This window comes from Oncorhynchus mykiss, chromosome 5 (assembly GCF_057628025.1).
Source record: "Oncorhynchus mykiss isolate SJ-2025 chromosome 5, ASM5762802v1, whole genome shotgun sequence".
Lineage (NCBI taxonomy): Eukaryota > Metazoa > Chordata > Actinopteri > Salmoniformes > Salmonidae > Oncorhynchus > Oncorhynchus mykiss.
In genome coordinates this window covers 18,118,086-18,131,886 of record NC_143026.1, presented here as the reverse complement: position 1 = coordinate 18,131,886, position 13,801 = coordinate 18,118,086, and the positions used below count along the sequence as shown (strand labels likewise).

At 41.1% G+C, this 13,801-nt stretch overlaps 1 protein-coding gene across 3 annotated transcripts in view; it reads right to left on the bottom strand.

Moving 5' to 3' along the window:
- Positions 1 to 517: 517 nt before the first annotated feature.
- The window catches only part of tnpo1 (transportin 1), a 51,026-nt gene continuing 37,742 nt past the window's right edge, over positions 518 to 13,801 (bottom strand). Inside the window, exons 16-25 of one of the 3 annotated variants that reach the window (XM_036976968.2) lie at positions 10,079 to 10,186; positions 9,283 to 9,441; positions 8,984 to 9,071; positions 8,709 to 8,807; positions 8,511 to 8,606; positions 4,685 to 4,760; positions 3,437 to 3,536; positions 3,167 to 3,241; positions 2,895 to 3,034; positions 518 to 2,718 (exon numbers count right to left, since the gene is read on the bottom strand). In XM_036976968.2, coding sequence (XP_036832863.1) covers positions 2,927 to 3,034; positions 3,167 to 3,241; positions 3,437 to 3,536; positions 4,685 to 4,760; positions 8,511 to 8,606; positions 8,709 to 8,807; positions 8,984 to 9,071; positions 9,283 to 9,441; positions 10,079 to 10,186 — 909 coding nt within the window. In that variant the 3' untranslated portion in view covers positions 518 to 2,718; positions 2,895 to 2,926. Of the gene's footprint in view, positions 2,719 to 2,894; positions 3,035 to 3,166; positions 3,242 to 3,436; positions 3,537 to 4,684; positions 4,761 to 8,510; positions 8,808 to 8,983; positions 9,072 to 9,282; positions 9,442 to 10,078; positions 10,187 to 13,801 lie in introns of all 3 variants that reach the window. The other 2 variants (XR_016495909.1, XM_090234033.1) reach the window with 2 other exon arrangements.

The window sequence follows — 13,801 nt, the reverse complement described above, 5'->3', positions numbered from 1 at the left end:
AAAGGTCGCAAAGTTCAAGGGGGCCGAATACTTTCGCAAGGCACTGTACATATATATACATACACACATGTATATACATATATATATATATATACATATATACGTGTGTATATATATGTATATACACACACGTGTGTGTGTGTGATATATATATATACACACACACACACAGAAAGAAAAGGACTACACAATATTGAATACTCAGTGAAGTAATACATGAGGTGTTTAGTGGTATAAGTCTCCAGTAAACAAATACTATATCAGTACGTGATTGTGTGAGTCTACTACAGTATGCAGAATACATTTCTGTCTGAACAAGTGCTTTTAATATGCCCTGCGAGGCAGACAAAATACTGCAACAATTACTCTGACCTGCAGAGTGAATCTGATTGGTTGGCTGGGCATAAAACTGTATTCCCACCCACCATGGGATACATTCAGGCAATCAACAACCTCAAGACTTTTGCACTTTACGGAGCCAAAAGAATAACACACCAAAACAAAAAGGAACAAAAAACATATTTTTTTCTTTAAGTTCTAACTTCACAGTATTTAACAAGAAAACAAACAATACATGTGCACGTGGGTTATATGTTAAGGGGAAAATCGTCCTGCAGGTATGTATGAGATAAAAGTTGAACTTTCAAAATAAAAGTCTGATATTGTATGTCAGCGAAATGGGGTAGTGAAGAAATAAGAATTTCCTTAACTTTTTAGTTCAATTGAAATGCACCTCCCCCTGTCTAGTTTGGGATGTAAAAGGACCACCAACATGCAAGGAATCAAGCATTCGAATACCTTGCATTCAAAACAGTCATTACAATCATCCTCAAAGATCATGCTTTTCACAAAAAAAAGCAAACCAACAACAATAATAAAAAAACCACAGTACATAAAACTTTTTTTTCTTTTTTTTTTCTTTTCTTTTTTTTTACAATTGCTTACTGTTGAGTTTTGGATTGACAACCAACAAAGGTCACAGACAGACACACTATCAAGACAGGAGGACTTGTGTTACAGTCCTAATAACAAAAGGGTGAACATTTTCAGCTAAAGCCCTGTATGCTGTTTCCATACCCCCGTCCCTTTGACACTGTTAAACAATATAGTCTTACGTTGCCACAATCGAGCCCAAGTACTGTTTTCACAAATGTGAGAAAGACAGAATTTGATATTTAAAACAATATGGGGTCAGGAAAGCTGATATTATGGCAGCTAGTAAAACATCCATGCACACAGAACGCGTCACTTCCACACCACAGGACAGAGGCAGCCTGAGAGTTTACCTCAGAGTTTTAACATGTATGTAGCAGTGTTCAAGGTCTCTTTTTAGAATCACAACCAAAACCCTGCTACAGTATATGGATTCAACTAGATGAGAATATCAATATCAGACTTGTTTGTTTCTATATTGTATGTATGTAAACCCAGTTCATGCTAGACACTGACTGGAAAAGCTCTGGTAAACATAGGGGGTGGTGGGCGGACAGAAAACTGAAAAAGGACAAAGTACATGTTTGTTTAAGAAACCTTATCACAAGGCTATGCAAGAAATACCACAACTATCTGATGATGCAACACACAGATCACTCTACTGATGTACACCCCCCTTACCCACTTCCCACTTTGATGTAAGCATGCTACTTAGTTATTTTCCTGTTTTTAAGACAAGTCACTTTCAACCACAACAAATATAGAATCATATGCACTCTTTCTGTCTGACGTGTTTGACATAATGGTTTATTCAACACAGCTTCTGACCTGCCATAAAAATACTGTTTATTACTCTATTACTTTAAATATGCCACTACCAATTTTTCTTTCATTAACTCAACGCAATTGTTTTGATTGATGACTACAATAAAAGACAGGCTATTGTTATTCGAAGATATGCAAAGGCAGTGTCGTCCCCCCCCCCCCCCCCCCCAAAAAAAATAGCTGGTTAGATAAATACGATAATATCAGCATTTTCTTTAGTCTATTACCTCTGTTGTGGTTGCTTGGCTAGCAGCTGTCCTGGCAGTTGAGGACAGCTGCTATGTTGTTTTCTTTGAGACTTTTAATGTCATTTCTATGCCCACTACGCTATTTTATAACCACCCCCATATCAATTCTATGGTCGGTATCATTCTCTCTAGTTCTACACTCCCTCCCCCTACACTTATCTCTGAGTGGCACTTTCCGGTCGATACGAATAGATTTAAAAGCTCTTAACTGAAATAGGACCCTCAATCAGCACTACCCCCCCCCCCCCCCCCGGTAAGTATAAAGCCATGATTTTACCACAACTAAACGACAGAAGCATTTACAAAGTTTTGCATTGGTTTTTTTCCTGCATTTTGATTCAAATGTCCACTCAGTAGTAGAGTCGCTGGAGAGCTCGAATGAAAAATAAAATAAAAAGAGAAAACAAAAATGGCTACGCTGACAATGTCTTTTCATTTCTGAATGAGATGTTGAAATGATTAAATAAATGTTTCCTCCCTTGATTAAGTTAGCCTGCTGGTTCCCCCGTGTCCCCCTCGCCTGTTGCTTGGGGGGCGTTGACTGCCTCTGCTGGCTAACACCTCCCTCCCACCCCGCCCGTCAAGAAGGTTGAGGAGGGTCCCGGTCCGCACCCCCCTCCCTCCCCAGCTGGCAGACCCTACCCCCAGTAAAGGGTAACATGTTCCCTGGGTATAAGAGGTTCCCCGTCAGTCGTCTCCCATAGTGAATGACCTGGAAACACAGAGTGAGACCAATATTATTAAGTAAGCAAAATTAGGAATAAACCTTCCTAATTTCGCTTGCTTATCATTTTGCTCAAATAAGGTGGCTAACAAACAGACACTAAAGTGCCTTGGATAGGATCTCTCGGCTCTATAATTAGATTTGACCATGAATGTGCAAAGTACCCCCTTGAACAGGTATGTTCCTATGGAAAGCATTACACCCCGTAGAAGGCCGCCAGCCGTTCCTTCAGAGGCAGTGGGAACTGGTCTGAGAAACGCCTCCAGTTATCCTCGCCCACCTGATTCTTGAACCCATGGAGGATCTGAAAATATCAGACAACAATTAGCACAAAGCCACGCATGCACACATTGTGGATCAGGATATTCACTCCTTCCCCTTACACAGATCGGGCCTCGAGTCTACAAGACTACGTGGCAGAGTTATCAGTTTTTACCTTGCCGAACATGTCTCGCAGATCATCCTTTGGATTTACCCACGAGGCCACTGCATCACAGAAAAATATAAAGTCCTGGAGAAAATGAGAGTAAAGGTCTGCCTTGAGACAACAAGAGTTTCTCTGCAAACATCACTCACTAATGGGGCCATATAACCAGTAATGCAGTTCCTGTATTTTTCATAGTCCTCAACTGATGGGGCCATGAGAAGAAGAGAAGTGCAGTTCCTATGTTATACTCTAGAGGGCAGCAATGCCTGGGGGCCTCACCTGTACCACTCCTCCAGGGTTGACACTGATCATAGTGCAGATGCCTCGGAACGCTGAGTCTTTTTCCTCATTGTCTCTTATGTTCCTTAGAGAGGTGCACCTGTCAACAGGAACAGCCACGTTTTACACCAGGCCAGAGGGGCTGCCTTAAAGCACTGCATAGCATTACAATTCAATACCCTTACAGCACTCTGAAATGACCATTGACTGTATTCAATAATGTAATTGAACTTGCATAGGTATATCATATTACCTGTTAACACAATAAATTCCACTATGGATAAATAGAATACCTTCCAAAATATAACAATACTACATCTATTGCCTCAAGGTATGTATGGCAACTAAAAAAAGAAAAATAGCCTATAGTATATTAAAAAAATACAACTTGCCATTTTTATTTCATACTTGTGAATTCAATCTAAAATCATTTATTTTAGACCTTTAGAAGATTTGATATTATCAGAACTACTTTCACCAAAGACTACTTCGGAAGGTACAAAATATTCTCGTGGGGAGAAAATGATTTCTCTCAGATAATTTAAAACAGTATCAGACTGGTGCATGCACATCAAACAAACCGGTCCTTCTGAAACATTGTGTTAAAGCAATTAACTATACACTTACGAGTAAGTCACTAAAAACGGTTTTATTACTTTTAAAATAACTTAACTTTGGCCCATATGGCATTTAGGTTAACCTTTACTATAGCACATTATAAATGCTAAATCTTTTTATATTAACTTTTTTCTTAAAGGAAGTTGAGGAATTCTGGGATAGGAACATGCAGCTGGATGACTAGTGGACGGGGGGGGGGGTGCTCTGAGAATGCTTTGGGAAAGTTTTTGTGGAATGCTTTGGGAATTTTAGGGAAGCCTTTTGTTTTCCCTTTCTGAACCAGCAGGCATGTGACAGTCGAATCCCATGCACTAATTAGTAGTTAGCGACAATTAACAATGACAAACTGTAAAATAAATAAACCAGTAATGTATAAAATACATGAAGGTGCTACTGAAGCAAAATACATCACAGACAGAGGACCTAAAAGAGGACTGGATTAGTCACATGGTTGGCAATGATTACGGACTGATTCAGGAGAAACAGAAAATACTTATTTCAGAAAGAAAGAGAGGGAGGAAGAGAGAAAGACAGAGACAGGGAAGAAGAGAGAGACAGGAAGAGACAGACATGGAGAAAGAGGAAAGAGGATAGGAATATGAATTAAATAAAAGATTGAATAATACACACCAGGGTCTTATAAACTGCTGTAGCATGGGTGCCACCTCTTGAGGACAAACGTAACCAAGACGACCAATTGTTATTGCTAAGGTAACGCAATCACGGTTATACACCACCAAACGCCAACCAAGACATGAGCAATGAGGAGAAAAAATAAAGAAAAAACAAACAACTCAGAAACATAAATCAACAGAATCCATGTATGATAATAAACAGAAGAATTCACTAGTGTTGATTATTACTGCCCCGTGTAGGCTAGTATGGCACTAAAAACAAACACCTCGTTTAAGGGAGAACACTTTGACAACACAATATCAATCAAGCAGCAACATGCCTGCTCGGACGTCAGAAATATCAATGTTGAAATGGCCTCTGTTCTCTTACGACAAACTCCTCTTTCCAAAATGTTAAAGGAAATGTTCTTCGTCTAACTTTAAAGTGTAAAGTCATTAGTTAGCCAAATGCCAGTATGGAATGTTTACAGGGTTCTTATTCTTCTCAAAGTTGGCAGCTGGGAATTGAGCTTTCAGAGGTTTCTCCCTTAAACTCACAAAAAGGTTCATCTTTCCATAAGAAACAGAAAAACGTTTCTTCTTTTTTTGGTTGTAAAGAAATGACCAACTACATGGGAGGAGACTAGTATCCAGTACAGCAGGTTCTTATGAGGAGACAGAGAGGAGGACCTACGTTTAAGAGACACAAAACTATGCAACATTCTCATTAAGAAACAGGCATTTATGAACAGTCCAATGAGACATGCAGAAAGCAGATGATAGGCTCATTAGAAATAAAGTTCAGTGCAGGATAGGCTGATTAGCTGCAAATGAGGATGGAGGGGAGGGGTTATAGCTATACAGTGCCTTCAGAAAGTACTCATACCCTTTGACTTTCACATTTGTTGTGTTACAGCCTGTATTCAAAAATGTATTCAATTGTTTGTTTTTCCTCACCCATCTACACACAATACCTCATAACGACAAAATTAAAAAGTTATTTATTTTTATGTTTACAAATGTATTGAAAATTAAATACAGAAATATTGAATTTACATAAGAATTCACACTCCTGAGTCAATACTAGAAGCACCTTTGGCAGCGATTACAGCTGTGAGTCTTTCTGGGTAAGTCTGGGTAAGAGCTTTCCACACCTGGATTGTGCAACATTTGCCCATTATCCTTTAAAAAATGTGTCAAACTTTATCAAGTTGGTTGTTGATCATTGCTAGACAAACATTTGCAGGTCTTGCCATAGATTTTTCAAAGTCAAAACTAACTCGGCCACTCAGGAACATTCAGTGTCTTCTTGATAAGCAACTCCAGTGTAGATTTGGAATTGTGTTTTAGGTTCTTGTCCTGCTGAAAGGTGAATTCATCTCCCAGTGTCTGGTGGAAAGCAGACTGAACCAGATTTACTCCAGGATTTCCACCTGTGCTTAGCTTCATTCCACTAATTTTTTTATCCTGAAAAACTCCCCAGTCCCTAACAATTACAAGCATACCCATAACACGATGCAGCAACTATGCTTGAAAATATGGAGAGTGGTATTGAGTAATGTGTTGTATTGGATTTGCACGTTGTACTGTAATGTAGTGCCTTGTTGCAAACAGGATGCATGTTTTGGAATATTTGTATTATTTTCACTGTCAATTAGGTTAGTATTGTGTAATAACTACAATGTTGTTGAGGCATCATCTGTTTTGTCCTATCACAGCCATTAAACTCTGTAAATGTTTTAAAGTCACCATTGGCCTCATGGTGAAATCCATGAGCGGTGTCCTTCCTCTCCGGCAACTGAGTTGGGAAGGACGCCTGCATCTTTGTAGTGACTTGGTTTATTGACCATCCAAAGTGTAATAATAACTTGACCATGCTCAAAAGGATATTCAATATAAGCTTTTTTTTTTTACCCATCAACTAATGGGTGTCCTTCTTTGCGAGCCATTGGAAAACCTCCCTGATCTTTATGGTTGAATCTGTGTTTGAAAATCACTGCTCAACTGAGGGACCTTACTGATAATTGTATGTGTGTGGTACAGAGATGAGGTAGTCATTCAAAAACCATGTTAAACACTATTATTGCAACTTATTATGTGACTTGTGCACATTTTTACTCCTGAACTTAGGCTTGCCATGACAAAGGGGTTTATTAGTTATTGAATCAAGACATTTCAGCTTAACATTTGTAATTCATTTGTAAACATTTCGAAAAACATAACTAAGGGGTAATTGCATGTACACCAGTGACCAAAAAAATATATTTTAAATGCAGGCTGTAACACAACAAAATGTGGAAAACTCAAGGGGTGTGAATACTTTCTGAAGGCACTGTATATGGCCTCAAACCCCATCCACCTCAATAGTGTTGATGTGACTTTATACTGTATGTGTGTTTTAAAGTGCTTTGAAGGATCAAATTGGTGAGTTATAAGAGAATCAAAATGAATACATTTTCTGAATGTTTTGAGGTTAGCTGAAAATGAAGATTAGGAGAGTTCTTGTATGAAACAACCCAAAGGAAACCAAGTTGATTATGTTTTGATTTATCATACTAAAATAGAATGGTAGTGGACTGAGCTGAACAGCATAGCCCTATGGCTCCATCAATCCATCACCTATCCTGCATTAAACGTTTGCCATCCTTTAACTAAACATTCAACATATATTGGCAGATATGCATTCACATTTAAAAGAAACTAACTAAAAACAACAAATAAATAAACTGACAAACAAACAGGAACAACATCTACAAATTCCCTAGTTTTACTGGGGGGGTGTAGGGGGGTTAGTTAAGCAGGTTACACTTCACCCTCATTTTGGCTCAGTTTGGGTTCTAGTTTCAAGTCGGCGGCCATTTTGGATCACCCAAATACGGTTTCCAATTCGACTAGAGCATCTAAATAAAAGCAGAGTGTAACCGAAGGTTTGTTTGATAAGTATAGGCGCTATAACATTTCTCTCAACACCCCAAAAAATGTTTAGGATGGGATTAGCTCTTTCCTCAGTCAGCAAAGACGACTAGTTATTATTATTATTATTGATGATCATCATCATCAGAGTGTTCAGTAAACATTCAGTTTGTCAAATTAACCGTATGAAAACTCTTGAAGCATTTAGCTATACACTCCACTGTCTCAGTTAAGACCTTATGGTCACCTATTGATGCTGCTCAACACTTCAACTTCACTTCAAGGGAAATAAAGCTAGAAAAATCTGACAACCAACGGTGCAACAGAATCAATCCATTTCAGTTAATAATGCCAAGACTGTACACTTACAGGGTTTGCTCGGTTTTGGCATTTCCCCAGATTCTTACTCCATGAGGAACAAATACTTAATCTGTCACTCTTTCTCCCCTCCTTTCTTTCCCTCTTTCCACCTCAGCCACATTTAATTTCTTTCAGCAGGGATCCAACAGCCCATAAACACAGCCTCTAAGCCATAGATCATTGGGTCCAAATAGTTGGGATGTTTGGTTGAAACCGGCAAAACCTGTAAGGCCCAGAGCATGGGGAGGCTTTCAGATGGAGATTAATGGCCTCCGCTCCAGTCAGAGGGTGTCCCAATAACCTCTCCTTCTTCCTGAAGTCTGCACTCGTTCACTACTCCCCAGATATTTAAAAGCATTGGATTGGTGTTGGCATGGGCAACGAGGAGTTTTCATATACCAGTAATTTCCCTTCAAATCCATGAAGGGAATTGAACGAGTGCACACTTCGGGAGAAAGGAGATTTCATTGGGGCGCACCCAGAGTGGCCCTGACTGACTGTGCTGTGTAACGTCTCCCTGTGTGGATGGCAGGTTCAGCACAGCCTGCAGCGCCACCTTGTGGTGGTACCTGTGTTCTCCAGCAGGGTCTTTGGGGTGTTGGGCCTGTTGATGATCTCAACCAGCTGGTGCAGCACCATGGTCACATAGGGCTGCATCTCAGCCCCTGGGGAGAGGGGAAGGAGAAGGGAGGTGTAACACACACATTCATGAGAATGTATCCAAGCTGGTATGTGTGACCTCTTTCTGACAATTTCCAGACACTCACCCATTTGTATAGATATCTCTCCGATTGCCCACGTTGCATTGTTGCACACTGATATCAACTCTGGGTTCAGATTAGTGCCTAGTATAGGCATGAAATCAGCTGCACAGAAGAGAAAGAGATAGAAGCTTAAATCATTGGTAACTGATAACCTGACATTCAGACCACTACACACATCTTGTATATCAGCCGGTTTGTTACTGCCAGTCTGGTGTAAGAGAATAGAGTATCAGGCTGTGTGTTACTGCCAGTCTGGTGTAAGAGAATAGAGTACGTACCGATGCATGGCTTTACATGCTGGAAACAAGCTTTAGTCAGGTCACCCAGCAGAGCAAAGGAGCTCTGCCGCACCTCAGGCATTTTGTCCTAAGGGAGATAGAGAGGACAGAGAGAGCGAGATATTAGTCATGACTCACGGACCTGAGAGATTAAGTATGTCAGGGTTAGTTGATCTGTAACACTGAGGTCACTGGTTGAACTGTAACACTGAGATCACTGGTTGGTTGATTGATCTGTAACACTGCAAGATCACGGGTTGGTTGGTTGATCTGTAACACTGAGGTCACTGGTTGGTTACCTGCATGCACTGGTACATGAGCGTGAGGATGTTGCTACGGGCAACCAACTGCTCGATGTTGCCGCCCAACCCCTCGGCCAGTCCACTGAGCAGGTCCAGAGCCACAATCATAAAGTCCTTATCAGGAGCCTCGTACTGGTCTGGCTGGGACTGGTGGAGCTGGATGGAGAGACAGAGGGGAGGGAGACAGGAAAAGGGGGCAGTAAGCAAGGGAGACAGATGATAGAATATATGGTAGAGGAAGAGAGAGAGGGGAGGTAGTGTGACAGAGGGTGATGGAAAGAGGAGAGAGTGTGGATTAGATTTGGGAACATAGTTATTTGAAATAATTAGATTCCACATTCCGCAAGCACGAAATCCAACCGCGAGCAGATAATCCCCAAATGTTCTCATACACACACTATCTGTGCCAAAACCCTTCTCTATGGTGTGTTCAGTGCCAACTCACACAGCCAGCTGGCACAAACAAGATGATGTTTACAGGCAAGAAAGCAAGCACTAAACAAATGCTCCCTCACGCAACACTGTCTCACACCCCCGTGTCTCTCACACAACAGTGTCTCACACCCCCGTGTCCCTCACACAACAGTGTCTCACACCCCCGTGTCCCTCACGCAAGTGTCTCACACCCCTGTGTCCCTAACGCAACAGTCTCTCACACCCCCCCCCCCCCGTGTCACTCACACACACCCATGTCCCTCACACAACAGTGTCTCACAGATCCCTGTGTCCCTCACGCAACAGTGTCTCACACACCCCTGTGTCCCTCACACAACAACGGACGTGTGTGTCTCACCATGGCCTGAGCGAGGGTCTTCTGCACCAGGTTGACACAGCGCTGGTACACAGGCTCACAGTAGGGCAGGAAACCACTCTGGAGAGATGTGGCTACTGACGACAGGCACTGAGAGATGGAGGGAGAGCAAGAGATGGGGGGATTCAGAGAAGAGAGAAGGTGATGTGACAAGAGAGAGGATAAAAGAGGAAGAAATAATTTGGGCATGAAAAGCATGCCCAAATTAACCTGCCTTCTACTCAGGCCCAGAAGATAGGATATGCATATAATTAGTAGATTTGGATAGAATACTCTAAAGTTTCCAAAACTGTTAAAATAATATCTGAGTATAACAGAACTGATTTGGCAGGCGAAAACCTTCCATTCAGGAAGAAGTTTTCTATTCAATGCCATTACAGTATCCATTGACTTAGGACTCAAATTGCAGTTCCAATGCCTTCCACTAGATGTCACCGTCTTTAGAAATAGTTTCAGGCTTGTATTCTGAAAAATGAGGGAGTAAGAGCAGTCTGAATGAGTGGACCCTGCCGGGTCACAGAGCTTTTTCATGCGAGCGACCGAGAGAGTGCCTTTCATCTTCTTTTTTTTTACCCACTTTTCTCCCCAATTTCGTGGTATCCAATTGTTAGTAATTACTATCTTGTCTCATCGCTACAACTCCCGTACGGGCTCGGGAGAGACAAAGGTTGAAAGCCATGCGTCCTCCGATACACAACCCAACCAAGCCGCACTGCTTCTTAACACAGAGCGCCTCCAACCCGGAAGCCAGCCGCACCAATGTGTCGGCGGAAACACCGTGTACCTGGACACCTTGGCTAGCGCGTACAGCGCCTGGCCCGCCACAGGAGGCGCTGGTGCGCGATGAGACAAGGATATCCCTACCGGCCAAACCCTCCCTAACCCGGACGACGGTAGGCCAATTGTGCGTTGCCCCACGGACCTAACGGACGCGGCCGGATGCGACAGAGCCTGGGCGCGAACCCAGAGTCTCTGGTGGCGCAGCTAGTGCTGCGATGCAGTGCTCTAGACCACTACGAGGCCGAGAGTGCCTTTCTTGTTTACCTTTTATATTGACGACGTTATTGTCCGGTTGAAATATTATTGATTATTTCGGCTAAAAACAACCTGACGATTGAATATAAACATTATTTGACATGTTTCTATGAACTTTACGGATTCAATTTGGATTTTTTGTCTGCCTGTTGTGACTGCGTTTGAGCCTGTGGATTACTGAAGAAATTGCGCAAACAAAACAGAGGTTTTCAGATATAAATAGAGACTTTATTGAACAAAAGGAACATTTATTGAATAAATGAATGTCTTCTGAGTGCAAACATATGAAGATCATCAAAGGTAAGTGATTAATTTTCTCTCTATTTCTGACTTGTGTAACTCTTCTACTTGGCTGGTTACTGTTTGTAAATTATTTGTCTGCTGGGCTATGTCCTCAAATAATCGTAAGGTATGCTTTCGCCGTAAAGCAGTTTTGAAATCTGATACCGTGGTTGGATTCACAAGAAATTAATCTTTAAACCTATGTAAATTAGTTGTATCTTTTCTGAATTTTTATAATGAGTATTTCTGTATTTGAATTTGGCGCTCTGCAATCTCACTGGATGTTGGCCAGGAGAGGTTAAAGGTAGTAACTTTTACATTTTAGTAAATTGTTTAACCTTTTACGTGTAGGGGGCAGTATTTTCGTTTTTGGCTAAAAAACATACCCATCTGAGTATAACAGAACTGATATTGCAGGCGAAAACCCGAGGAAAATCCAATCAGGAAGTGCCTCTTATTTTGAAACCTCTCTGTTCCTATTCATATCCTCCATTTAAAGGGATATCAACCAGATTCCTTTTTCTATGGCTTCCCTGAGGTGTCAACAGTCGTTACACATAGTTTCAGGCTTTTATTTAGAAAAATAAGCGTGAAAGATCACATTGTGTAAGTGGATAGGTGGGGGCTCTCAGAGTGAGTTTTGCACTAGAGTTTCTCCAAAAAAGTTTATCTGAAAAACCTATACACCCGGGTTGATATATTAGCAAATATATATTTTAAAAACAACCTGAGGATTGATTATAAAAAATGTTTGACATGTTTCTGTGGACATTATGGATACTATTTGGAATTTTTGTCTGCGTTGTCGTGACTGCTCTTTCCTGTGGATTTCTGAACATAACACGACAAACAAACGGAGGTATTTTGGGTATAAAAATGATCTTTATGGAACAAAAGGAACATTTGTTGTGTAACTGGGAGTCTCGTGAGTGAAAACATCCGAAGATCAAAGGTAAACGATTAATTTGATTGCTTTTCTTATTTTCGTGACCTAGTTAATGCTTAGTGTACATAATGTTATGCTATCGATAAATTTACAAACGCTTGGATTACTTTCGCTGTAAAGCATCATTTCTAAATCTGAGCCAACAGGTGGATTAACAAAAGGCTAAACTGTGTTTTGCAATATTGCACTTGTGATTTCATGAATATGAATATTTTTTAGTAATATTATTTGACTGTGGCGCTATGCTATTCAGCGGTTGCTGACGAAAATGATCCCGCTAATGGGATGGGTAGCGTCAAGAAGTTTAACAGAGTGAGCATGTTTTAGCTGAAGTGTAGAAAACTACCCTGGACAATTGTGTCTTGGTGTGAGAGGACAGTGAGGCTCACCTCTAGTAAAGGGAACATTATTAGAGGACAGTGAGGCTCACCTCTAGTAAAGGGAACATTATTAGACAATGAGGCTCACCTCTAGTAAAGGGAACATTATTAGAGGACAGTGAGGCTCACCTCTAGTAAAGGGAACATTATTAGAGGACAATGAGGCTCACCTCTAGTAAAGGGAACATTATTAGAGGACAGTGAGGCTCACCTCTAGTAAAGGGAACATTATTAGAGGACAGTGAGGCTCACCTCTAGTAAAGGGAACATTATTAGAGGACAATGAGGCTCACCTCTAGTAAAGGGAACATTATTAGAGGACAGTGAGGCTCACCTCTAGTAAAGGGAACATTATTAGACAATGAGGCCCACCTCAAGTAAAGGGAACATTATTAGACAATGAGGCCCACCTCTAGTAAAGGGAACATTATTAGACAGTGAGGCTCACCTCTAGTAAAGGGAACATTATTAGACAGTGAGGCCCACCTCAAGTAAAGGGAACATTATTAGACAGTGAGGCTCACCTCTAGTAAAGGGAACATTATTAGACAGTGAGGCTCACCTCTAGTAAAGGGAACATTATTAGAGGACAGTGAGGCCCACATCTAGTAAAGGGAACCTTATTAGAGGACAGTGAGGCTCACCTCTAGTAAAGGGAACATTATTAGACAATGAGGCTCACCTCTAGTAAAGGTAACATTATTAGACAGTGAGGTTCACCTCTAGTAAAGGGAACATTATTAGACAGTGAGGCTCACCTCTAGTAAAGGGAACATTATTAGACAGTGAGGCTCACCTCTAGTAAAGGGAACATTATTAGAGGACAGTGAGGATCACCTCAAGTAAAGGGAACATTATTAGACAGTGAGGCTCACCTCTAGTAAAGGGAACATTATTAGACAGTGAGGCTCACCTCTAGTAAAGGGAACATTATTAGAGGACAGTGAGGCCCACATCTAGTAAAGGGAACATTATTAGAGGACAATGAGGCTCACCTCTAGTAAAGGGAACATTATTAGAGGACAGTGAGGCTCACCTCTAGTAAAGGGAACATTATTAGAC